Genomic DNA, 21068 nt, shown 5'->3' with positions numbered 1-21068 from the left:
TCAGACTGACAGAATGTCCTACTGCAAAGCCAAACGAGGCACCAATTATACTCATAAATAATAGAAAGACTTACTGTTTCTCATGAGGAAAGACTCGCTCTTTCTCATGAGGTCATAGGAAATTGAAAAATATATAATATTTTCGTTTATTTAATTTAATTTTTAGAATAACAAAAAAATTTTTTAGAACCATTCCTTTGTGCCCCCTCTGCAAAGAAGACTTTTTTGTTAACAGCGCAGTGACTTTTGCCAAGTATTCCAGCAAACATGCCTTAACAGTCAGGGTCATGGCAACATCATTTATTTGCCCACACTGCTTAGAAAACCCCTGCTTCCTGTACGTTGTCCTGGTATTCATAGCGTTGTTTTTCTTTTTCTTTTACAACTAATATAATTTAAAATGAATATCAGTCTACAAGCAAACTCCCTTAGTTAGTGTGAAGAAATTTTTTCAGCAACTCTGCACGAAGTGAATAAAAGTAAAATAATATGTAGCAAATGAAGAGAATTTTATTTGACAGAAAATTTTAATTCATTAAAAAAAAAAATTTAAACGCACATATCAGCAAATCAAAACTTAAGTAAAATAAATTGTTAAAACTTTGCTAACCACCCTTTGCGATCCAAATATATAGAGTTCGTGTAATGGCGTATCATTTTAGTGCTAATCAGGTATTTTAGAATACACAAAAAATCTGAAAAACAACAAATGCAATCAATGAAAACAATAAATGAAAGCCGAAGTTTCCGTATGTATGTAGGTAGCAAAAAGTTCTAAAAATAAAAATAACATGACACGACATAGAAAATCGTTTGTTAACCGTCGTTGCTTTGGAGTTATAAGAATTGCAAAAAAAGAAAAACGAAAATGGAAATTGTGTATGCGTAAATATATGTTCTTTGTATGTACACATATTGCGTATGCATGAATATTTGTCTTGCAATAAAATGCCAAACTACTCAGCAGATATTCTACTTCATGACCATGATTCAATTATTAAAGGTTTGCTCACTAGTGACATTCGATTTTTGACACTCCCTTACAAAAGGTTGTATTTAAAAATGTGAATAAAGTGGAACAAATTAGACCCTTTTTGGTAAAAATGGTAGCAAAAAAGTATTTTCTTGCTTAAATGGAAACAAACTGCGAACGATTTAAAAAATTAATTTTAATTAATATTTGAATGTAAATAACGGTACAAACAGAAGTTATAAGCGGAAATTGCGTCAAATATTAAAACAAGAAATTATTTCACTTAATCCAAGATTTTATTTTGTGAATTTATTATTAAATTTAAAAGCGATCGCGAAGTTGCGAAGCTTCGCCAATATGAAACTATTTTGTTAAAAATAAATAAATAATTGGCACGTACAATTATGTTAGGTGTTTGGCCGAAATCCTTCTCCTATTTGAAACGCGTGTCTTGATGTTGTTCCACAAATGGAAGGACCTACAGTTTTAAGACGGTTCTGGCAGATGGTTTTTTATAAGTAGCTTTTTCATTCTGGTACTGTGCTCTACTAAGCCTCCTCTGGACACTTCATTCATTCATGGTAAGGTGGGCTATTTGGAAACAAGCTCCGTCAATCCTAACTTTTTATAATGAAGTATGCAATGCTATCGGTCGCGTCGGGATTATCCCTGTCGTAATTCTTTGGGAAATGCTAGCAAAACATGAATTCCTTCTAAATCAACGCATCACAAGAAATAAAGCTTTGTAAATTCTCCACTCATCGATCTTGGATTATGTCGAATAGTCTATCATGTCCTAACTTAAGCGGTATGTATTCCATGTCATACTACCTTAGTCCTGAATATACCGATGAAAACTCTTCAGCGAGTTGTTGCTCGTAAGCAGTCCATTTTGAAAATGAAATGTTTTTTCTACAAATTTTCCTTTTCCTCCACTTTTAGTCAAAATTTCTAGAGCTAACAACCCAGTGTCTTGCTAAGGGAGCCGATTTGTCAAGAGGGAATGAGAAAGCTGCTTACTGAGCAAACCTTTTATCATTGAATCATGACATGGTATTTGGTGACAGAAATCATACTAGTTCGAGAGTGACTACGATAGTATCTGTTGTATAATTATCAAATGGAGTTGCATGCAAAACCAACATGCTATGTATTATACTACATTTGTTGTTATACTTTGAAATAGCAATGTCGGAATATCCGAGAACTTCGCTAACTCATCGTCTCTCTCGACCAATTAGAAAGGTCTCTATTATTATCTATCTCATGCAAGTGTTCATTTTTGTTGTTTACGAGAGAAATTTTAACTCATCCTAAAGTAGTAGCTGTTGGTATGTGTGATTCTCCAATGATTTTTATTGGAGGCAGTTGTTAATGTTGGTCTCCAGCTGCTCTACTACTACAAAATTCAAACCGTTAATAGTGCCATATGTACCGAGAGGCAAGTGTGCTGACTGTGTGATGAGAGAAAATGGCAAGCCTCCTCTTATAAAAAGCCATTTCATATTAGCAAGCAACATAAAGCTGTAGAGTCCTCCATTTGCAGGTCAAGAGTCACCAAAAAAAGTCTCAATAATGGAGAATCTTGATTTATCTAAATAAAATTTATTAAGCTATATCGTTCTCTTACCATGCATACTCTCAATTTCATGCATATCACATTAAAAACCAATATGGATTGCAGCGTTATACGCTGGCTCATTAATGAATAACGAAACAATTAAGTAGGCGTTACCTGTCTCAAAATAAAACTTTTCTGCATTTTTGCAATGAAGAAATGGTGAAAGTATAAATATTACGACCTTTTTTGTACATACATAAGTAGTTACATATATGTAAATATTGTATAAGTGTGTATATGTATATCCTTTGCTGCATATCTCTCACTAAAAAATGCACGGTAACATATGAGGACTAATGTCATACAATTCATTTCGTAACTGTCTCTAAACTAGTGAAAAACCAATGCAAGGTGGAACTAGAACGTCACCATTTGCACTTCCCATTTAATGACTGTATCCAAATTGGTACGAAACGGACCCAAAATATTATAATTTTCAAAGCGTAGAAGCTAAATCATAAAGCCGTGCTTATCTTAGTAGTGCTTGTGAAATAGTCAAGGAATAATAGAATATAGCGCAGAGCATATGAATGGTGGCACAAAATTAATCATCAATTTCGTGTTTGAATAACTGTTTCACTAAATAAAAAACATTATTGAATGTATGAATGACGAAAATCTTTATTTAGACCTTTGCGCATTCCATAGCTTGTCTGTGGAATATAATTGACGTGCAATGACACATGCAGAAATTATAAATATTCCGATAGGCTGACTAAATTTGCGCCCCCTTGCAATTATAGCTGAGATATATAGATTACATTTTATATGTGCGGAAGAAACGAAGAGCAGTACACAGTGATATTTTACAGTTCAATAATGTATCCCAAACTCCGTTTGCTTTAAATACCAGCAGACTCTCTGGTAAAGGATAAAATTGCTTGGTATAGGAATTACTAAATGTCGAAAGATCGGCTATGTGTTCATTGAACTCATAAGCATATATCTTAATATTTTATTCTACGCTAGCCAAACTCATATTTTATTCAGCCTTTCTTTCAAATTTCTTTCAGTCTTTTACTCACAAAAGTGACAATGCTGTCTTAGGTAATCAGGGCGCAATCTTATGTCAGTTGGATGCTATTCGAAGGCACAAATTTTATTTGATTGGGTACTTCGGCGCAGTTCAAACGCAATGACAAACTTTCTAATAATTTTCTAATATAAATCATATGCCATTCGGAGGCGGTATAAAACTGACGTAAGCCCAGTTCAAGACTCATACCACCTAACAAAGGATGTACATTTGCTCCAATTATATTTTATATATTTATAAACATAATGTTAATGTAAGTGACTTGTTGACAAAAGTAGGCTAACAAACAGCTCTATAAATAGCAGCAAGCGAAAACAGGGTTGGTGGAAAAAAAATTATAAAAAAAAAATTATTTAGAACTTAAATTTCCCTAATTTTAATAATTTTCTTAATTTACATCTTTCGTATTTACTTTATTAAATTTATATTTACTTTATTAAATTTCTACTTGTGCCACGTTAGCCCCCCCCTATTGTTGATGGCCGCGTTAACTTAGCGTAAAAAATAAATATATTTCTTTCAGCGATATAATGAAGTGCATAGATAAAAGTTCTGTCAAATTTCTTTCATTGTAAATATCATAAATTAATTCAATTATAATTTTTTTTTCAAAGTAATATAAAAGACAAGTCAGCCACTTTTTCAATGGCTTACGGCTGAACTATCTGCACCTAGAATTTGTCATTTATGCTGAACAAAATTTTATTTTCCGATAAAATGTATGAATAGCTATGCGAGTGAGTAGGGTTTTGCAATATCAAAAACCTCCAACGCTTTACAAAAATAAAAAAATCGTCCAATAACTTTTTATAAAAGCAAAATATAACATCTAATATATAATAATAATTAGTAGCCAGTGTGCTAATTAAATTAGGGTTATATTATATGTACATATCCCTCATGATTCAATGATAAAAGGTTTGCTTAGTAAGCAGCTTTCTCGTTCTCTATTGACAAATCGGCTCCCTTAGCAAGACACTGGGTTGCTAGCTCTAGAAATTTTGAGTAAAAGTGGAGGAAAAGTGAAATTTGTAAAAAACACATTTCATTTTCCAAATAGTCTGCTTACGAACAACAACTCGCTAAAGAGTTTTCATCGGTACGGTATGTTCAGAACTAACGTAGTATGACATGGAATACATACCGCTTAACCGAGATCGATGAGTAGTGAATTTACAAAGCTTTATTTCTTATGATGTGGGGATTTAGACGGAATTCATGTTTTGCAAAGAGCTAGCATATCCTAAAGAGTTACGACAGTGAGAATAATTGGGTAGTCCCGACGCGATCGATAACATTGCATACCTCATTATAAAAAAGTTGGCATTGACAGAACTTGTTTCCAATGAGCCCACCTTCCCATGGATGGATGAAGTGTCCAGAGGAGGCTTAGCGAAGCACAGTACCAGCATGAAAAGGCTTCCTTTCCTTTCCAGCATGAAAAGGCTCCTTTCTTTCAAGGTAACCTAACTGGACTACTTTGGTTAAGGTCAAATATTTCCGTTAGTTTTCATCGGTTTCCTTGAAATTTGGACACAGTATTTGGGCAGTATTTTGCTTTAGAAGAAAGTAAAAAACCTTAAATCTATGTCTTGAAAATAAATCCACAAAACTCATTTGAAGTTTCCTTTCTTCCAAGTTTCCCTAACTGGACTACTTTGGTTAAAGTCAAATATCTCCGTTAGGTTTTCACCGATTTCCTTGAAATTTCCACACAGTATTTAGCAAGTATTTTGCTTTAGAAAAAAAAAAATATACGAAAATTCGATGTTTTGAAAATAAATCCACCAAACTTTTAAACGAGTGTCCTTTCATTTATGATCCCTGTATGTTCATTGCATTTATTGTGGTTTCTTATATAAGAAAATAAACAATTTATGTTTATTCGTGCATAGTAACGAATTTGCTTAACAACGCGAAATTTTAATATAAAAGTTGTCATGTACATTTGCACATGCACACATACTATGTATCATATCCACCTCGTATATCTGCATCAAATTCTTTGAGTTTAATGACATACAACTTCCTTTATACCACACGGAGTAAGTCAGGTTACAGGCCAACTTCAGGAAGTGAAGAAATTCAGTGCGAATTTAAACGTTCATACGTTAACGATTCCACCACGCAGGAGCGAAACTACGAAAGTGATAGTGGACACTGAAAGCGGAGACAATTAATTGATTAGACATTACACTAATTTACTTACAATTGATTGGACATCTGTTTTGTTTTTATATGCTTCCGCTCACATAGCCCTAAAAGTGTTGTACACAAACCTACAGTATTGGTATACTACAAAAAGGCAAACCAAAAATTGTTAAAAAAGATAAAGAAAGCAGAGAAATGATGTGACAGTGCAGTGCGGTTTGGTGTGAAAGTAGTTGAAGTAGGATATGAACTATCAAACACGTATGTATGTATTCACTTACCTATTGGCAAATATTTGTTAAAGTATGCCCGTTTTTTTCTTAAGCATCAATCTAAACAGACTTGTATGTATTACATATTGCACTTGTAGAAATCCTTTTCCCCCAATGTGTGGCTACACGTGCACCCGCTGGCTTTACCTTCGACGCGCTGTTAGCCTTTTGTTCTCTTCAACAATTTTTTAATTCTTGTTTGGGGTGTAATGATGCTGTCGAGGGGTGTGACACCCTTCCGTATTCGGTCATTGTTGCAACTTAGAATACATATACATAGCAAGCAGTGTGTAGCTTCTTGACTACATAATCCACGCATAAAACGTGATAAATGACACCCTCGGGTATGCGTATAAAAATCATCGATATTTGCGTGCTGCGGTGGTGACATACAATATTGCACGGTGGCTGGATGTGATGAAAGGTGGAATAAAAATTTGTGATTAAATGAAATCTTAAGTACAACAAAAATATTTTGGCGTATTTCTTCTCTAATTTGTGGTTTAAGGATAAATTAGAGCAGCCATACCAAGCCCCATAACCTTTTTTTTGTTTTTTGTGTGTGAGGTAGTGATCGAAATGCCTTCGCACTTACAGCGTCCGTTCTCCACTGCATCGTGTGGTGTGGCCACTAAAACGATCCCTTCTCTCGTTCTGGGGAGACATCCTTCCCGGAATTGCTTTCTATATTAACCTTAATTGTGTTCTTAACTATAACAATATTTATTACCATCTGTTATTGATGCCATGGCCATAAACAGCTGATATTTATAAATATTGGCATTTTATTTTATTTCGAAAGTGCAGAAACTAAAGAAAGATAACAACATGAGCAGTGGCGAGGAAAGTAGTAATTTATTCATAAATATAACGGCTTAATATATCTACCGTAATGCAGCGAATCAACAATCAGCTGTTTATGTTTACGGCAAAAAATCAAAATTTAATTGGCGTGATGGAAAGAATAATGAGATGGCGCCTATCGTAGTATCGTTACTTTGCTCTCAGCGAATTTAACAATGAGTGACGTCATATTAGCATAATTGATGACCAGTATGGTCAAATTACCGTTTTCGTTACTTGATTCAGAATTTTTTTATTTATTTATTTAGTCTCGGAGTTTTAGTTCTTCTTTCATGACATTTTTCTAGCCTGTTCTAATTAAAATGTCATGTTTATAATTTTATAAAGTATACATTTTTTAAAGAACTTTGTATGCATGACAAATCGTCTTTAAAATGTATGTTTTTTTAAATAAATATATTATGGTTATGTACAATCTAATTTTTTAGATTAATTATTTAGAGTAATTAAACGAAAAAGCGACACTACGAAGCGTTATACATATGTTGATATACGTATATGTGAGTGGCTGCGTACTGCTGAGCCACACTAGTATAGTGAGTATTGTAGTATGTATACTACACTGCCTACCCTACCAGACAGCTGACTATCATATTATCACTCATATTATCATCATCGCTATCATCATCCAACTACACAATTTTGTTCTAGCCGTGGGAAAGTTCTGATAGTTTCCCCTTGTCGGTGTGATATTCTATCTCTCTTTTACCAATAGCAATTTCTTATAACTGAAAAATATATCTGCCCTGCTCTAAAGGCACACTAAACTCCTCATTGTTGTCATCACAAACTCATCAGCACAAATGGCCTAAACTCCTCATTGTTGTCATCAGAAACTCATCAGCACAAATGGCCTAAACTCCTCATTGTTGTCATCAGAAACTCATCAGCACAAACGCCTCATTGTTGTCATCACAAACTCATCAGCACAAACGCCTCATTGTTGTCATCACAAACTCATCAGCACAAATGGCCTAAACTCCTCATTCGAAATTACATGACGAAAACGAAATTACATTTATATTATTATATTCATTTATTGTTTACAAACTAGTTATTATAAAATTTTATATTATATATTTACATATTTAAAGATTTTACATATTTACACATTTCAAGATTTTACATATTTACACATTTACACATTTCAAGATTTTACATATTTAAAGATTTTACATATTTACACATTTACACATTTCAAGATTTTACATATTTAAAGATTTTACATATTTACACATTTCAAGATTTTACATATTTAAAGATTTTACATATTTACACATTTACACATTTGAAGTTTTTCTGTTAATATATTTTTTTTGGTTAGACCTATTGTGGCTTAAACGAACATACTTCCTAATAGCGCCTTGTACATCTTCTTTTGTTTTTTCTGAAAAGAGGTCTAATAAATGAAATAATTATTAGCAACTCGTAGGTATTCTTCTTTTTGCTATGTACTTACCAAATATAAGTTCAACCGCCTTAAGTCTAAGAAGTGGTATCTTTCCTGCTCTTCCTTCTAAGTTGAAGCTGTACATGGCGTCATCTGTGAAAAGATAACGCATAACCCCGTCAACCGTCCCTTTCGTGCCTTTTGATCTTGCCAGAAGCCCAATCTACATATGGAAGAAAAAGTGTTATTTTCAAATTATACTAGCGTTCATTTTATTATGTTACCATTGCGTCGGCGTAAGCTTTATTTATCAGCTTGGCTTCAACAGCCTGCACTTGCTCCACCGATAATACGGGAAACATGGCAGCAAGTTCCATGGATTCCTCGCTTTCCGCGTCCCCGGTGATGCGACTGACAGACTGTTGAACCCTAGCTGTCAGCACTTTGCATTCGCGCAACAGCTTACTTTGCGCTTGCACCTCACCACGTTACGGCATCTGAAAAGGGAAATTTCGATGTTACAAACGAAATATATATGTAGTACATATGGTGAAAGCCTGTTATTACCTTATCGAAAATGGCACTTTGTATGTCAGCTACTTGGCCAGCAACGCCCAGTTGACGGGTCTCGACGCTATCCAGTTTCGCCAATATTTGGTCCTGGCATATCTGGATAGCGTGTGTGGATTGTGTGTATGTTAGTACGGCTGTGTAATATACGCGTTACGACGCTCATAATAGCAATCGTGTGCTGTGTTGCGTTCGTATTTTTATATTCGTAAATATTTTAATTTTTAAATATTTACCGCGATTGCAGGCGGTGTTGCAATATACCACAATGAAAATGGTGGTGCTCGTATTGTAACTCCACAGATAGATCTGAATGCACAACAACTAGAATCACTGTCTGTTCAGCTCTCTAAAGTGGGAGAAATATGTGCATGCGAAACCAGATTGAGCAATGGAAATACAGTTTTAATTGTGGCAATTAATATTTCACCGAATCAATCAATAAATAGCATCACGGAATTCATTCACGCAAATTTAATAAAGTATGCATCAGAAGTATCGCGGATACTTAGAAAAGATTACGATAAAGTTCCAATGATTTTAAGTGACGATTTTAACGTAAATTTTGCATTGGACACAGCGGTTCCTTTAATTGACTTTCTCAATACAACATTCAATTTAAAAACGTGTAACAATCGCACTGAATCGACAACACGATCAAAAACAACAATTGACGCGGTATTTCAAAGATATGTTGACAACATCGAAACCAAAGCATTTGTATCATATTTTAGCTTTCATAAGCCACTCGTATCATTTGTTGAAATTGAAAACATTGAGGATGAATAATAATAAAATAAAGAAAATAAAATATGAACTTTATAGCAATATTATAATGAACCTATAATTATCCCGCTCCTAATGCTGCTTTCGTCTCATTCTCTCTCAGTTTGTTTTACGGAAGGTTTCACTTCTATCGCGTCTAACCGTTAGACTGGTATTTTTTTGCTAAGAGAAACTCTTTTGCTAACAGAACGACTTTTTTGCTATATTTAAGGTTATGTATTGTAACAAGGTAAGATAATCTTTTTGTAAAAATCTCGTTATGGCTTCTTCAGTATTTTCTGGTATTTTTCTGTTTATTTTTGAATACACCTCTTGATACCTTATGGCCCACTAAGGATTGGGGACCGAAAGAAACGATTACCCCTCTATGGTTTTAATTCGCATTCAATAAATTCAAACGCTTTGTAAAATATGTAAAAAGGTTTTCAATGTTAAGAAGAATTGAGAGAAAAGATTCAATATTCTTTCATAATCTTAAAAGGAGTAAAAAATTTAATTTTCACTTGCAACATATCAAATTTTATAAGAATTAACAAATTTCCATTAACACTAAAATCGTCTCACAGTGATCTTTTTTAACATTCTTTGTTTAGTAATACAGTTCCTTTTAACTTACATTTTCGGTAGCTTTAAATTAAAAACAAAAAGAAACAAACACCAAACTTAAAAATTGGCACATTTTGGATATAAAAAGCACTAAATTTATTGCGAAGAGCAAATAGTTGGCAACAATGCACAACCCAGCTAATGTGACGTTTCGCACACTCTAATGGGCGCAATCTTGTTTCTATCATTCTTCTTTAATTGGTATACATATATAAGTACAGTTACAGTAATGACTACGACATTATGACATGCCACGTCTAATCGATTGCAGTGTTGCCCATAGGTTGGTTGGATCAGCAGATTTATGTGGCTTTTTTCCTTTGCGCCATTTTTTCCACAAACGAAGTAATCTACTATGATATTTTGTGCTCCCTTCAAATATCGATATAAATGTATTTAGAGGTTTGCTATTACCTGTTGCGAGCCGATCGCTATACAAAAACCCAGAACAACAAAAAACCTTTTTTGCCAACTCACAGCTTTCGAACTGCTGTCATTGTTATTGGTTATGCTGAGGCTGGCTCATCGGAAGTAGGCGGTCCAGCCACGGAGAACATAAAACATTACGATATTATAGAATAGACGGTGCATAACTGTACGTCCAAACACCTTAACAAAGAAGTACGAAAATCGTACAATAGCTCTGGTACTACCCTGTTGATGAGATCAAATACCTTGGTGTAATCTGCGATGCCTCTGTTGTATTTGCTTTAGACTTGGTTCCACGAAATACTTCTAATTTCACAGATCCCTACACATTTTGGAAGTACCCTATATATCTCTTGTTCTTCCGAAGCTTGAATATGCTGCTTTCATCTGGAGACCTCATCATAAATTTACTATTGCTAGAATTGAGCGTACATAAAAGGTTTTCCTTAAATATGCTCTTTTCCCCTTTTCTCCAATGTCGTCCCTTCGTACAATTCTCCTCTTTTGATTAACCTCAAGTCGCGCGAATGCAGAAGGACTATTCTTTCCTTGTCTTTCATGCATGGCTTGGTGAGTGGTGTAATCGATTGATTCGCATTTCTGCTAGCTATTCAATTTCTTATTCCTGCGAGAACACTCCGTTTTTATTTTCGTTTTTACCTCAAGACACTCAGTACGAATTATGCAAGAAATGCCCCATTAGTGCGTTCACTTCGAGAACTCAACGAGATTTCTAAATCTATTTTGTTCATATTTCTTCGAGCGAAAATGTATTTTCTAAATTAATGAATTGAATTTTATTTTAGTGCTTCCTATATTTTAGTTCTTTCGTTTTAGTCAGTAAGAACCTTTATTGTTTTTTTTTTTAATAAATAAATAAAAGGGCTACAGCACTACATGCCGGGTTTCTGATTTGTCTATTCTTAGACCGTTGCTCGATCGTATACAATCAACATTGGAACAAAGTGATTTGGTCACCTATTAAACTTTAAACCTCAAATATCCAACAATGATCAGCAAAAGTTTGGAGAAAACCAATAGATGATTTGGTCGAAGAAATTGCTATGAAATGTCACTGCGAAAGTAAAAATATTCGCCAACTAAAATCAACATAAAAATCTCAAAATTGTTTTTATCACAGCTTAAACCATTACCAATAAATTTTCGCAGTACGCTTCTGAAATGAAAATCCGTGGTCATGTATGAATCCCGGTCGTTCTGGTAACTTTTGATAACAGCCTTTTGCGCGAACCTTAACTTTTATCATACTTCTGAAATTTTTTTGTCACGCACATGCTCAACTTCTCCCCACTGTCCTTATGGACACTTCCCTATTACTTTTCACTAAGCTCTTATTACCATAGTATTTCTCTTTCACTGCAAAAATGCTTAGCATTAGAGCCCATAGACAGTTTTCAGAATTTGCTAATTGAGTTTAAAATCAATTTGTATTTCACACTTGAACCAATGACACTTGCACAAGAATATACTTGAAAAATGCGAAATAAAAGTGGATATACAATAAGTTGTATTCCATGTGCAACAACAATATCTTTTTAAGTCGTTTTACACAGATTAATTTAACATATCAATCCACAAGCAAATACACACCAATCTATGCTTTGCCGCCATACTTTTTATTGTTGCTGGCTAAGTCGATGTAATTGCCGTGTAAATTTAATTACAATAACAGTGTGTGAAATGTGCTAGTATCTTCACTTGCGCTTGGCGTTGGTGGATTTGTGATGAGTCTGCACGTGCCGCGTTCTTTGTGGTTTCATGCCATTTACCACCTCGACCACTACGGCGCGTGTTCTGTTATTGCTGCTCAATCATTGCTGGTGCTGACAAGGACCAATGGTCGTTGCTAGAGTGTCGGTAATTCTCAATGCGTATGTTTTTATGTAATCAGTAGTGAAACAACCAAAATTTGTCAACTTTCTTGAATTTGCATATGTTAATTGAAAATGTTGTGATGTGACTACTTTTTGTTATGGGGGAACGAAAAAGTTGGATTATTTTCTCACGGTTCAGCGATTAGTGGGTGGAGATAGACTATTGTTAATAAATCTCTATATTTTATCTCAGCAGTATCGGCTACTCTTTAGATACCATATACGAGTACTTTTGACGGTCAAAGGGAAACGTGCTGCGAAAATGTTTTCATCTCTCCTGACCTAGAGTTCATATTTTCACCATCTATAAGATGTTGTCCGTGTCACGGAACTCGGCTAGTGCTCGACTTTGATCTGGTGGGCAGAGATTTTTTGCTTTTGCTTTAGCTTTATTAGCATGAGTTTAACAAAACGCACGAGTTGTTTCTTCCTCGTGCTAACCGGCACCAGTTGGGCACACCAAGTGAAGTCAAGTCTTTGTCCATCCCGAAGGAGGACTTCCTGTTCCACTTCTACGATCAGAAGATATCGCATCGAATACTCTCAGAGTTGGAACGTCTGCATTCATGCGGTCGACGTGACCTAACCAGCGGCATTCCCACGTCAGTCGGTTCTACGTAACCGGAACGACGCGGATTTATATTCGGCCAAGGAACTTCAGCGGTATTCCCATATATATGGAAGTTTTTAAGCTGCTACATCCTAACTAGCGGATCATCTGTATCTTTATTCGCTACACGGCCGCCGTAGCCGAATGGATTAGTGCGTGACTACCATTCGGAAATCAGAGAGAAGGTAGGTTCGAATATCGGTGAAAGATCAAAGTGTAGAAAGGGTTTTTTCTAACAGCGGTCGCTCCTCGGCAGGCAATGGCAAACCTCGAAGTGTATTTCTGTCATGAAAAAGCTCCTCATAATAAAATATCTGGCATTCGGAGTCGGCTTGAAACTGAAGACGCACGCCATTAATAGGAGGCGGAGCTCGGCCAAACACCCAAAAAGGGGCTACGCGTCAATTATATATACTATATATATATATATATATATATATGCCTATGTTAAAGTTCACGATAAAGTTCATAATGTATGGGGTCCCCTCTAATTAATTTTATCGCCGCAGCAGAAATGAGGAAGAAGTAAGGAACACTTTCTCTGCAACTGCACCGCTCTTACCAGAGCGCGACATCGCTGTCTAAACTCTCACTTCTTTGGATGTTTGGTAGACTTATAATCTGCCGCCATCGACAATATTTCATCACTTATCAGAGAAATGAAGTGATCTCACCACATTGACAAATATAGTGGGCCTCTATCCATCCTCATGGAGACCGAACCAATTAAAATATGAGCTCAAATGTAGTGGAAAAACCGAAGCTCTTATGTCAAGTCACAGAAAACAATTTAAATTTATCGGATTGTTAAATTTTAAAATACCTTCAAATTTAAAATTTAACACCCAAATAAATTTTAAAATTGATTACCGCACGATTTTACCCAATTTTTTCTTTTCATTTTGCCTTTTGGCACATCAACAAATTCCACGCCCTCTTTTGCCCACTTTTCGTGGCTCAACCGAGACAGTATTGCCTAACTTTTTTAGCAGAAGTTTTCATTTCTATGTTTTTTAGTACTTTTTCTTTAGAACTTGCTCTGAAATAAAAAGTAGCTCTTCAAAGAGGTCATCACAGATTTATTAAGTAACTCAAGATGGCTGACATAGGGTGATAATTAGGCTTCTTACATCATCTTTAATTATTGCTTAATGGGTGAAACCGCGCACTTCTTAGATAAACAACTTTTTTCAGAAAATGCAGCATTTTTGGTGCACTTTTTTCACTCTGATTGAGGCAACGCCAAAATATGGGATTTGGACGTACATATTATATATGTACATATGTACATTTCAACCGGGTATTCGGCATTGGAAAATATTAGCATTGCAATTTATTTTTGGTCTTCGGTAGTAAAATGAGATAATTAGGTGGCAAATCAGAACTGTACGGCTGTTGACTCATCAAGTCGTTCCAGTTACTTCCAACTAGCCACAACATTTCTTATAACCTTCCCCTCTCCGCCGTTGAAAACTATCAGCTTACAATTTTGAAAAATTAAGCGAATTATGAAATTAATAAATGATTTGTAAGATTCACGCTTCCAACAACGCTACAAAATTTTATTCACCAAAATTAAATAATTTCCAATTGGATTTGGTAGTGATAAATGGTACATCCGATTAACTATTAACTGTAGTTGCTACCAGTTGTTCCCTCTTCCACTTATTAAAAACAAAAAAACGTTTACAAATGTTTAAGCTCCTGATGTTTTTTAGAAAAGTAAACAAGGATTATAACGGTATTAAGCGCAGTGCTGCTTTTAATCGCTGCATACATATGTCATATAAAAATTACACCGTGTAATTGCTCTCTATGCCAATTGAGAGGGGTGAGTACTCCAATGCTCACCTAGTGCCAACACTATTGCACTGTAGTGCGTGTGCCAGAAGCGATAAATTCTTAACTGGTACTGCAAGTGCAAGTGCTGCTGTCACATGGGGTGCTGATGAATCATATAATGTATGTGTGTATGTGTGCAGTAAAGCAATTGTTTTTTTTTGTAGTAGTTTTTTAGCGCTGGGGGTTGACGGCAAATATTTGGACAACTGTAACAAAACGCCCATTTATGTGTACATGTACACGTACGTATTTGATATGTTACGTTGCATGCGTCGGTATTTATAGGCTTAAAAAGATATAAATTAACAGATTAATGTTATATTCGAAAAAAATGGCATTAAATTGAAACAGGTTGTGTTGGATTTGCCTCAATATGTCGCTAAATATGAATGACTTCTAATTTTCGGAACGTATTTTGACAAATACATATACATTTTTTTATTTTCCAGTTCGAGAAGGCCTACAGCGCAAAACGTCTATGCAATTGGGAGTTGCCAAAGTGGTATCCACCACATCCGCGTAAACACAAGGCGCCCACGAAGGTCATTGCTAACACTAACGGGCGTTTGTTGAACGATATTGCACGGTAAGTGATGAAAAAATAAAAGAGAAACAATAAAATATGAACAAAAAAGTATGCAGACAAGAAAAAATAAGAGCTAATATGAGCGTAGCACCATTCTAGCAGACGAAAATTACGCACTTTAAAAATTTACTTTGGAATTAGGAAAAAAAAACTGGAAATGTTTATTTAATAAATAAGTATATGAAATATGAAAACAAGTGTTTGCTTTATCATTCTCCTAAAAAAATGGTAAATCGTCATATTTCAAAGCTTCTTCACGGGTATACGAGTTTCTCGTAAGACATAGAACTGGTGTAATAAAAAAAAAAACAACTTGTAACCTGCAGAGTTGGTACTGCACTATCTTCCACATAGCTTTAAACGTGCACAATATTATACGTATCAAAAGTAAACTAAAAATTCTGACTAAAAATTTTAATGAAAATGTTCTTAATATTTTAAAATTTTTTTTTAAGTTTAAAGCTTTTAGTTATATAGCTTTTATTGTACAAGGGTTGCCCAATAATGTAAAATAACAAAGGCTTTATTGTTTTTCATAATATTTTCCTAGAAAACCAATACACTTCTACATTCACTTGAACCCATTTTCATTTTTCTTTTGTCACTCAGAAGTGGATACCTTCAAAACGAGCTGTTTAAAGGCTGCAACAGCTTCTTTTTCATAAGTTAAAAAACTTTGGCCTCACATTTTATTTTTGATGTTCGATAACAAGCAGAAATCATTCGGTGCCAAATCAGAGCTGTAAGGCGGATGACCCAATAATTCTATCTTTTAAGTGCTAAAAAACTCTCCGATACGCTCGTTTTGTCTTGGTAAAGGATGATTCGCCTTCGGTGGTTGGTTTTCCTTAATTTTCTGAAAACTTCTGGCAAACAAATGGTTGTGTACCTCTCACAATTGACCGTTTTAGGTTTCTCTAGTGGTACACTTACGACATGAAATAGGTGACGATTCTCTTTGAGGTGTTTCTTCCGTGAACATCTTTGGTTGGATTAAGCTCGTCTTGGAACAATCATGCAGTCGATTGCGGTTTGTTTCATCTTCATGTGCATAGAATATTCGTCACCTACAAGGTGAAGTCCAACATACACAAGACTGAGCTAAAATAGAAACGACAGGAGCTTTGTTCTGATAACTACGAGTTTATTTATTCATATAGTCCCCTCTGGCCTCGATATACTGTTTTGTGCGATATAAAAGCTTTTCGGAAGAGTGTTTCAGGTCATTGACCAAATGGTAGAAGTCACAGGGAGCCATATTTGGCGAATATGGTGAGTGATTGATGGTTAAAATGCAATTTCTAGTCAAAAAATCAGTCACAAGAGTGAATCGATGAGATGGTGCATTATCATGCAATAAGTGCCAGCTTTCTTCTTCGCGGTATTCAGAGCGAATTCGACGAATGCAATGCAACAAACGCTTCAAAGCGCCAATAAAAAATTGCATTGACGGTTTGACCCGTTGGCACGAACTCCTTGTGGACAATTGCGTTGGAATCGTAAAAACAAATGAGCATCGACTTGATTTTTGACTTTTCCAAATGCGATTTTTCGGGTGGTGGCTCGTTTGTGGCCTTCCATTCGGCACTTTGACGCTTAGTTTCGGGTTCATGTTGAAAACACCACCTTTCATCACCCGTTACAATGTTGTAAAGGAAGTTCTCGTCTTTTCTCGCTACTTTAATGGGGTCTTTCGAATGTTGAATTCTGAGCAATTTTTGGTCCTCAGTTAACTTGTGCGGAATGAAACGTGCACAGACCTTTCGTAAGCCCGGAAGATCAGTTAAAATATGGTAAATCGATATTTTGGAGATATTCAACTCCGATTCTATGAATTTCAACGATGATTTCGGTTCATTTTTGATACATTTACAACAATTTCGATGGAGTTTTCGGTGATTACTGATTCTGGGCAGCCTGTATGCTCACAACCATCTCTAAAACGTGTAACCACTCATGAACTGTGGCACGAGATAGACAATCATTACCCTAAACTTTTTTCATCAATTCAAATGTTCGGTAAACATTTTACCGATTTTAAAACAAAATTTGATATTAGCTCTTTGTTCGAAACTCATTTTTGTACCGATGGCACAAACATACTGACACTTTAGATGTAATAACTTCGTTTCCACTGAACCGACAAACTTTCACTGGAAGTCAGCTAGGCATGTAACTTCCAACGCACTAACTCATTAAAAAGGTGGCGTCATCAAAAACATTTTTATGGCGCTAGTCTTCTTTATTTTGGACTTCACCTTGTATTACGATGCCGTAGATGTGCTTCGAACTTCTTCAACATTTCTTTACATCAATCGGCAAGAGTGTTTTTTGTGACCAAGTGTGATGCCTTAAAGCCGAAAGTCAAAATAAGTTGATCAATGCACTCCTGTCTCAATAATCCACGTCGAAAATCGTAATAAAGCATTCCACGAAAATTTTGCACAAGACAATTTCCATGTTGTTTGACGAAGTGTGCCCGAAATTTTCTATAAAAACTCAATGCTATAAAACTTACAAGCGAATAAATACGAAATTTTTATAACTCAATAATAATTTGTGTTAGGTTATTTATTGGAGAGAGCTTTCCAATTTAATTTGCAGCAAGTCAAAGTGTACTTCCAATTATTGTTGGCTTCAAAAAGGCGTATATTTTTCCGTTTCTGCTAATTTTGTTATGTTGTATTTTTACCAATAATTTTTGTACACATGTATTTTTTTTTAGAACGGACAAGAATCCTTGGGGCTACTTTCGCAGCACCTATGAGTTACCACGTAAAATAACTCGCAACTTTGCCGACGAATACAACGAGTGTCTAATCAGAAAACACAAATGGCGAAATTTCCCACGTAAAAAAAGTGTTTGTGCAAAAAACGATGAGCCACCGAAATGTGAAGACAAATGCGAAACCGTTAGACGTATTTTCAGTCCAGGTGAGCAAGGCATTGGAAAGTGCGCCAAAGGTAAAGAAAAAAAGGTGAGTTATGAATTATTTTAATTGCTAATTTATTTTATATATTGAATTTTTTTATAATTCACATAATTTTGAATTTTTTAATATTTATAATTTCATACGAAATTTTTCGTTATTAAAAGAATGCTAAAAAGAATAAGACTAATGCGAAGAAAGCCGAAGAACCTTGCGAAAACATACCGTAGTTATGGCATAATCACGCTGCAACATTTCCTTTATTTTCGTGTATCCATTCAGTATCATCCTTTTGTAAAATAAAATAATATTTACTAAAATTTCCCTAAAAAACAATTTCATGTTTTTTTCTTTTGTAAGTATTTCGATTTAGAATACGTGTCAGGCGATTATACACCTTACGGCGCGCAACACAACTCACGCGCGCAACTCCTGCAACAAAAGCACGAACGCGACAATAATTTTGAACCCGAACTGCCACTGGACAAACTGTATCTAGGCGATCACCTGTGTCGCTCAGAAAAGCCGGACGTTACGCTTACGCGTCCACTACCACTGCCATTGACACGCGTCTCATCGCCCTCCGCAGCAAAACTTACACCAAAGCGCACTGACGCGGAACCGCCTGCACTGACAGTACCGCAAAGTGACTTGATGCCACCAGTGCAAACGGAAACTTCTCTATTGCCACAAACGGCTGCTCTAACTGATTCTGTTGGACCGAGTTTGGAATATTTTAAGAAGAAATTCGGCTATCAAAACCCCGACTCACCTACGGTGCAGAATCTGGAGCAAAAGATGCCGCTTAATTCTATTACGGTAAAGCCCAACGAACGTTCCCCGTCACCCGTCATTCCAGCATATGCTAATTTTGAATTGGCCAAGCGCATGCATCATGATAATTTGGATCATCAACCACTGCCGGATTGCGTGGTGGATATGGCGTTCCGCAAGCGTCAAATGACCGGAGAACACCCGGGTCTAGCGCTCGATATTTCCCCCTTTGCCACGGGCGTTGGCATCAGGACACATAATGCTGGTCCGACGCATTGTACGAAAATGAAAGTGTTTCGACCGCGCACTTGCGGCGTTGTGCCCAAAGCCTACAATGGCGACTTATCGCGTGCAATATCTTCCGCGCAATCACAACATAAGCCAATGACAGCAATGGATTTAGCCATAGGTTGGGATTATAGGCCTGCCAATCCGGCGAATGAGCCACAGCCGCCACCGCACATAGATGGCTCTGACGACACCGCCGGTCCGGCCGTTTTCAATTACGTGAAAACGCCACGCGATGAAACTACAACAGATCTTGGCCGCTCGGCTGGCGTATTCAATAGCACGCTCGGCGAAACGGGCTTCTTTGACAAGGACATTATACGCCGCAAATCAGACTTTGGCGATAGAATAACCGAACGTGGTGCCGACTGCCTTTGCAACACCGACGACTGTGTTGCACGCGCGCCACGCGCACGCAGCATGACTCGCAATTGCACTATGCCTACAAATCGGTTGTGTAAACAATATCAATCTTCGCCGAATATGTTGGTCGATGAGGGATATCGTGCTCTGCGCCAAAAATACCTTGGCGGCAGCGGCGGTGGCGTTACAGGTTCATGCGAAGCGCTTATACCCGAACGCGGCTGTAGACGATCGAAAGCCAACGCTGGTGCGGCTGGCTTCTTAAGGCGTGCGCGCTCAAGGCTTTGTCACAAGGTGGCACCGGAGCCGCCCCACTGCTATCACGCGGCGCCAGCACGTGCTGTCTGTAAAGCACCACCATTTCGGGTGGGCGTACCAAAATACGATGCAGCTGGCTATTTCGTTAGCACGGACAGTGGCTGCAGCATGGAGGCTAACAACGCCAGTCGTGTTTTGGTGGTGCCACGGCAACGGGATCCCTACGCAAAGCGGAATTATGATATTGACACGTTGGTGCCACCGTTTCGCAGTTTTGGCGGCGGCGCTGGAGAAGGCGGTTACCCGGAACATTGGCGTTTGGCCAGTGTATATCAACACGCATACAAACCACTCGAGCAACGACGAAGGCCGCTCCTCCAAACTGTTTACAAATAATGCATGGTTTAGTGAGACGATATTTCGACAAGCCTTGTTTAAGATATAAAATAAAATATACTATGTAATAAATGAGTGTTTATAATTTAAAAAATTGGTTACAAAAGGAATCAATTACATACATACATACATAATTGCCGTGTATACCCTTTTTGGGTGTTTGGCCGCGCTCCTCCTCCTATTTGTGGCGTGCGTCTTGATGTTGTTCCACAAATGGAGGGACCTACAGTTCCAAACCTATTCCGAACGGCAGATATTTTTATGAGGAGCTTCTTCATGGCAGAAATACACTCGGAGGTTTGCCATTGACTGCCGAGGGGCGACCGCTATTAGAAAAAACTTTTCCTGCATTTTGGTCTTTCACCGAGATTCGAACCAACGTTCTCTCTCTAAAATTCGAATGGTAGTCACGCACCAACCCATTCGGC

General features: G+C 36.6%; 1 protein-coding gene across 1 annotated transcript; it reads left to right on the top strand.

Moving 5' to 3' along the window:
* Positions 1-526: 526 nt before the first annotated feature.
* Positions 527-20663, top strand: LOC128858984 (uncharacterized). The gene is made up of 4 exons (XM_054095617.1): positions 527-672; positions 15495-15631; positions 18357-18609; positions 18922-20663. Exons 1-4 carry the CDS (start codon positions 646-648, stop codon positions 20638-20640), a joined length of 2136 nt encoding a protein of 711 aa, XP_053951592.1. The 5' UTR covers positions 527-645; the 3' UTR covers positions 20641-20663.
* The last annotated feature ends 405 nt before the right edge of the window (positions 20664-21068 follow it).

Source organism: Anastrepha ludens, chromosome 3 (genome assembly GCF_028408465.1).
Source record: "Anastrepha ludens isolate Willacy chromosome 3, idAnaLude1.1, whole genome shotgun sequence".
Classification (NCBI taxonomy): domain Eukaryota; kingdom Metazoa; phylum Arthropoda; class Insecta; order Diptera; family Tephritidae; genus Anastrepha; species Anastrepha ludens.
The sequence above is the reverse complement of the archived record's forward strand: the minus strand, read 5'-3'. Positions and strand labels throughout refer to the sequence as shown.

Coding starts and splice junctions, on each gene's coding strand:
- LOC128858984 (XM_054095617.1), top strand. CDS start 646: ATGGCGTATCATTTTAGTGCTAATCAG. Junction 673..15,494: donor ATCATTTTAGTGCTAATCAG/GTATTTTAGAAT, acceptor TTTATTTTCCAG/TTCGAGAAGGCCTACAGCGC. Junction 15,632..18,356: donor TTGTTGAACGATATTGCACG/GTAAGTGATGAA, acceptor ATTTTTTTTTAG/AACGGACAAGAATCCTTGGG.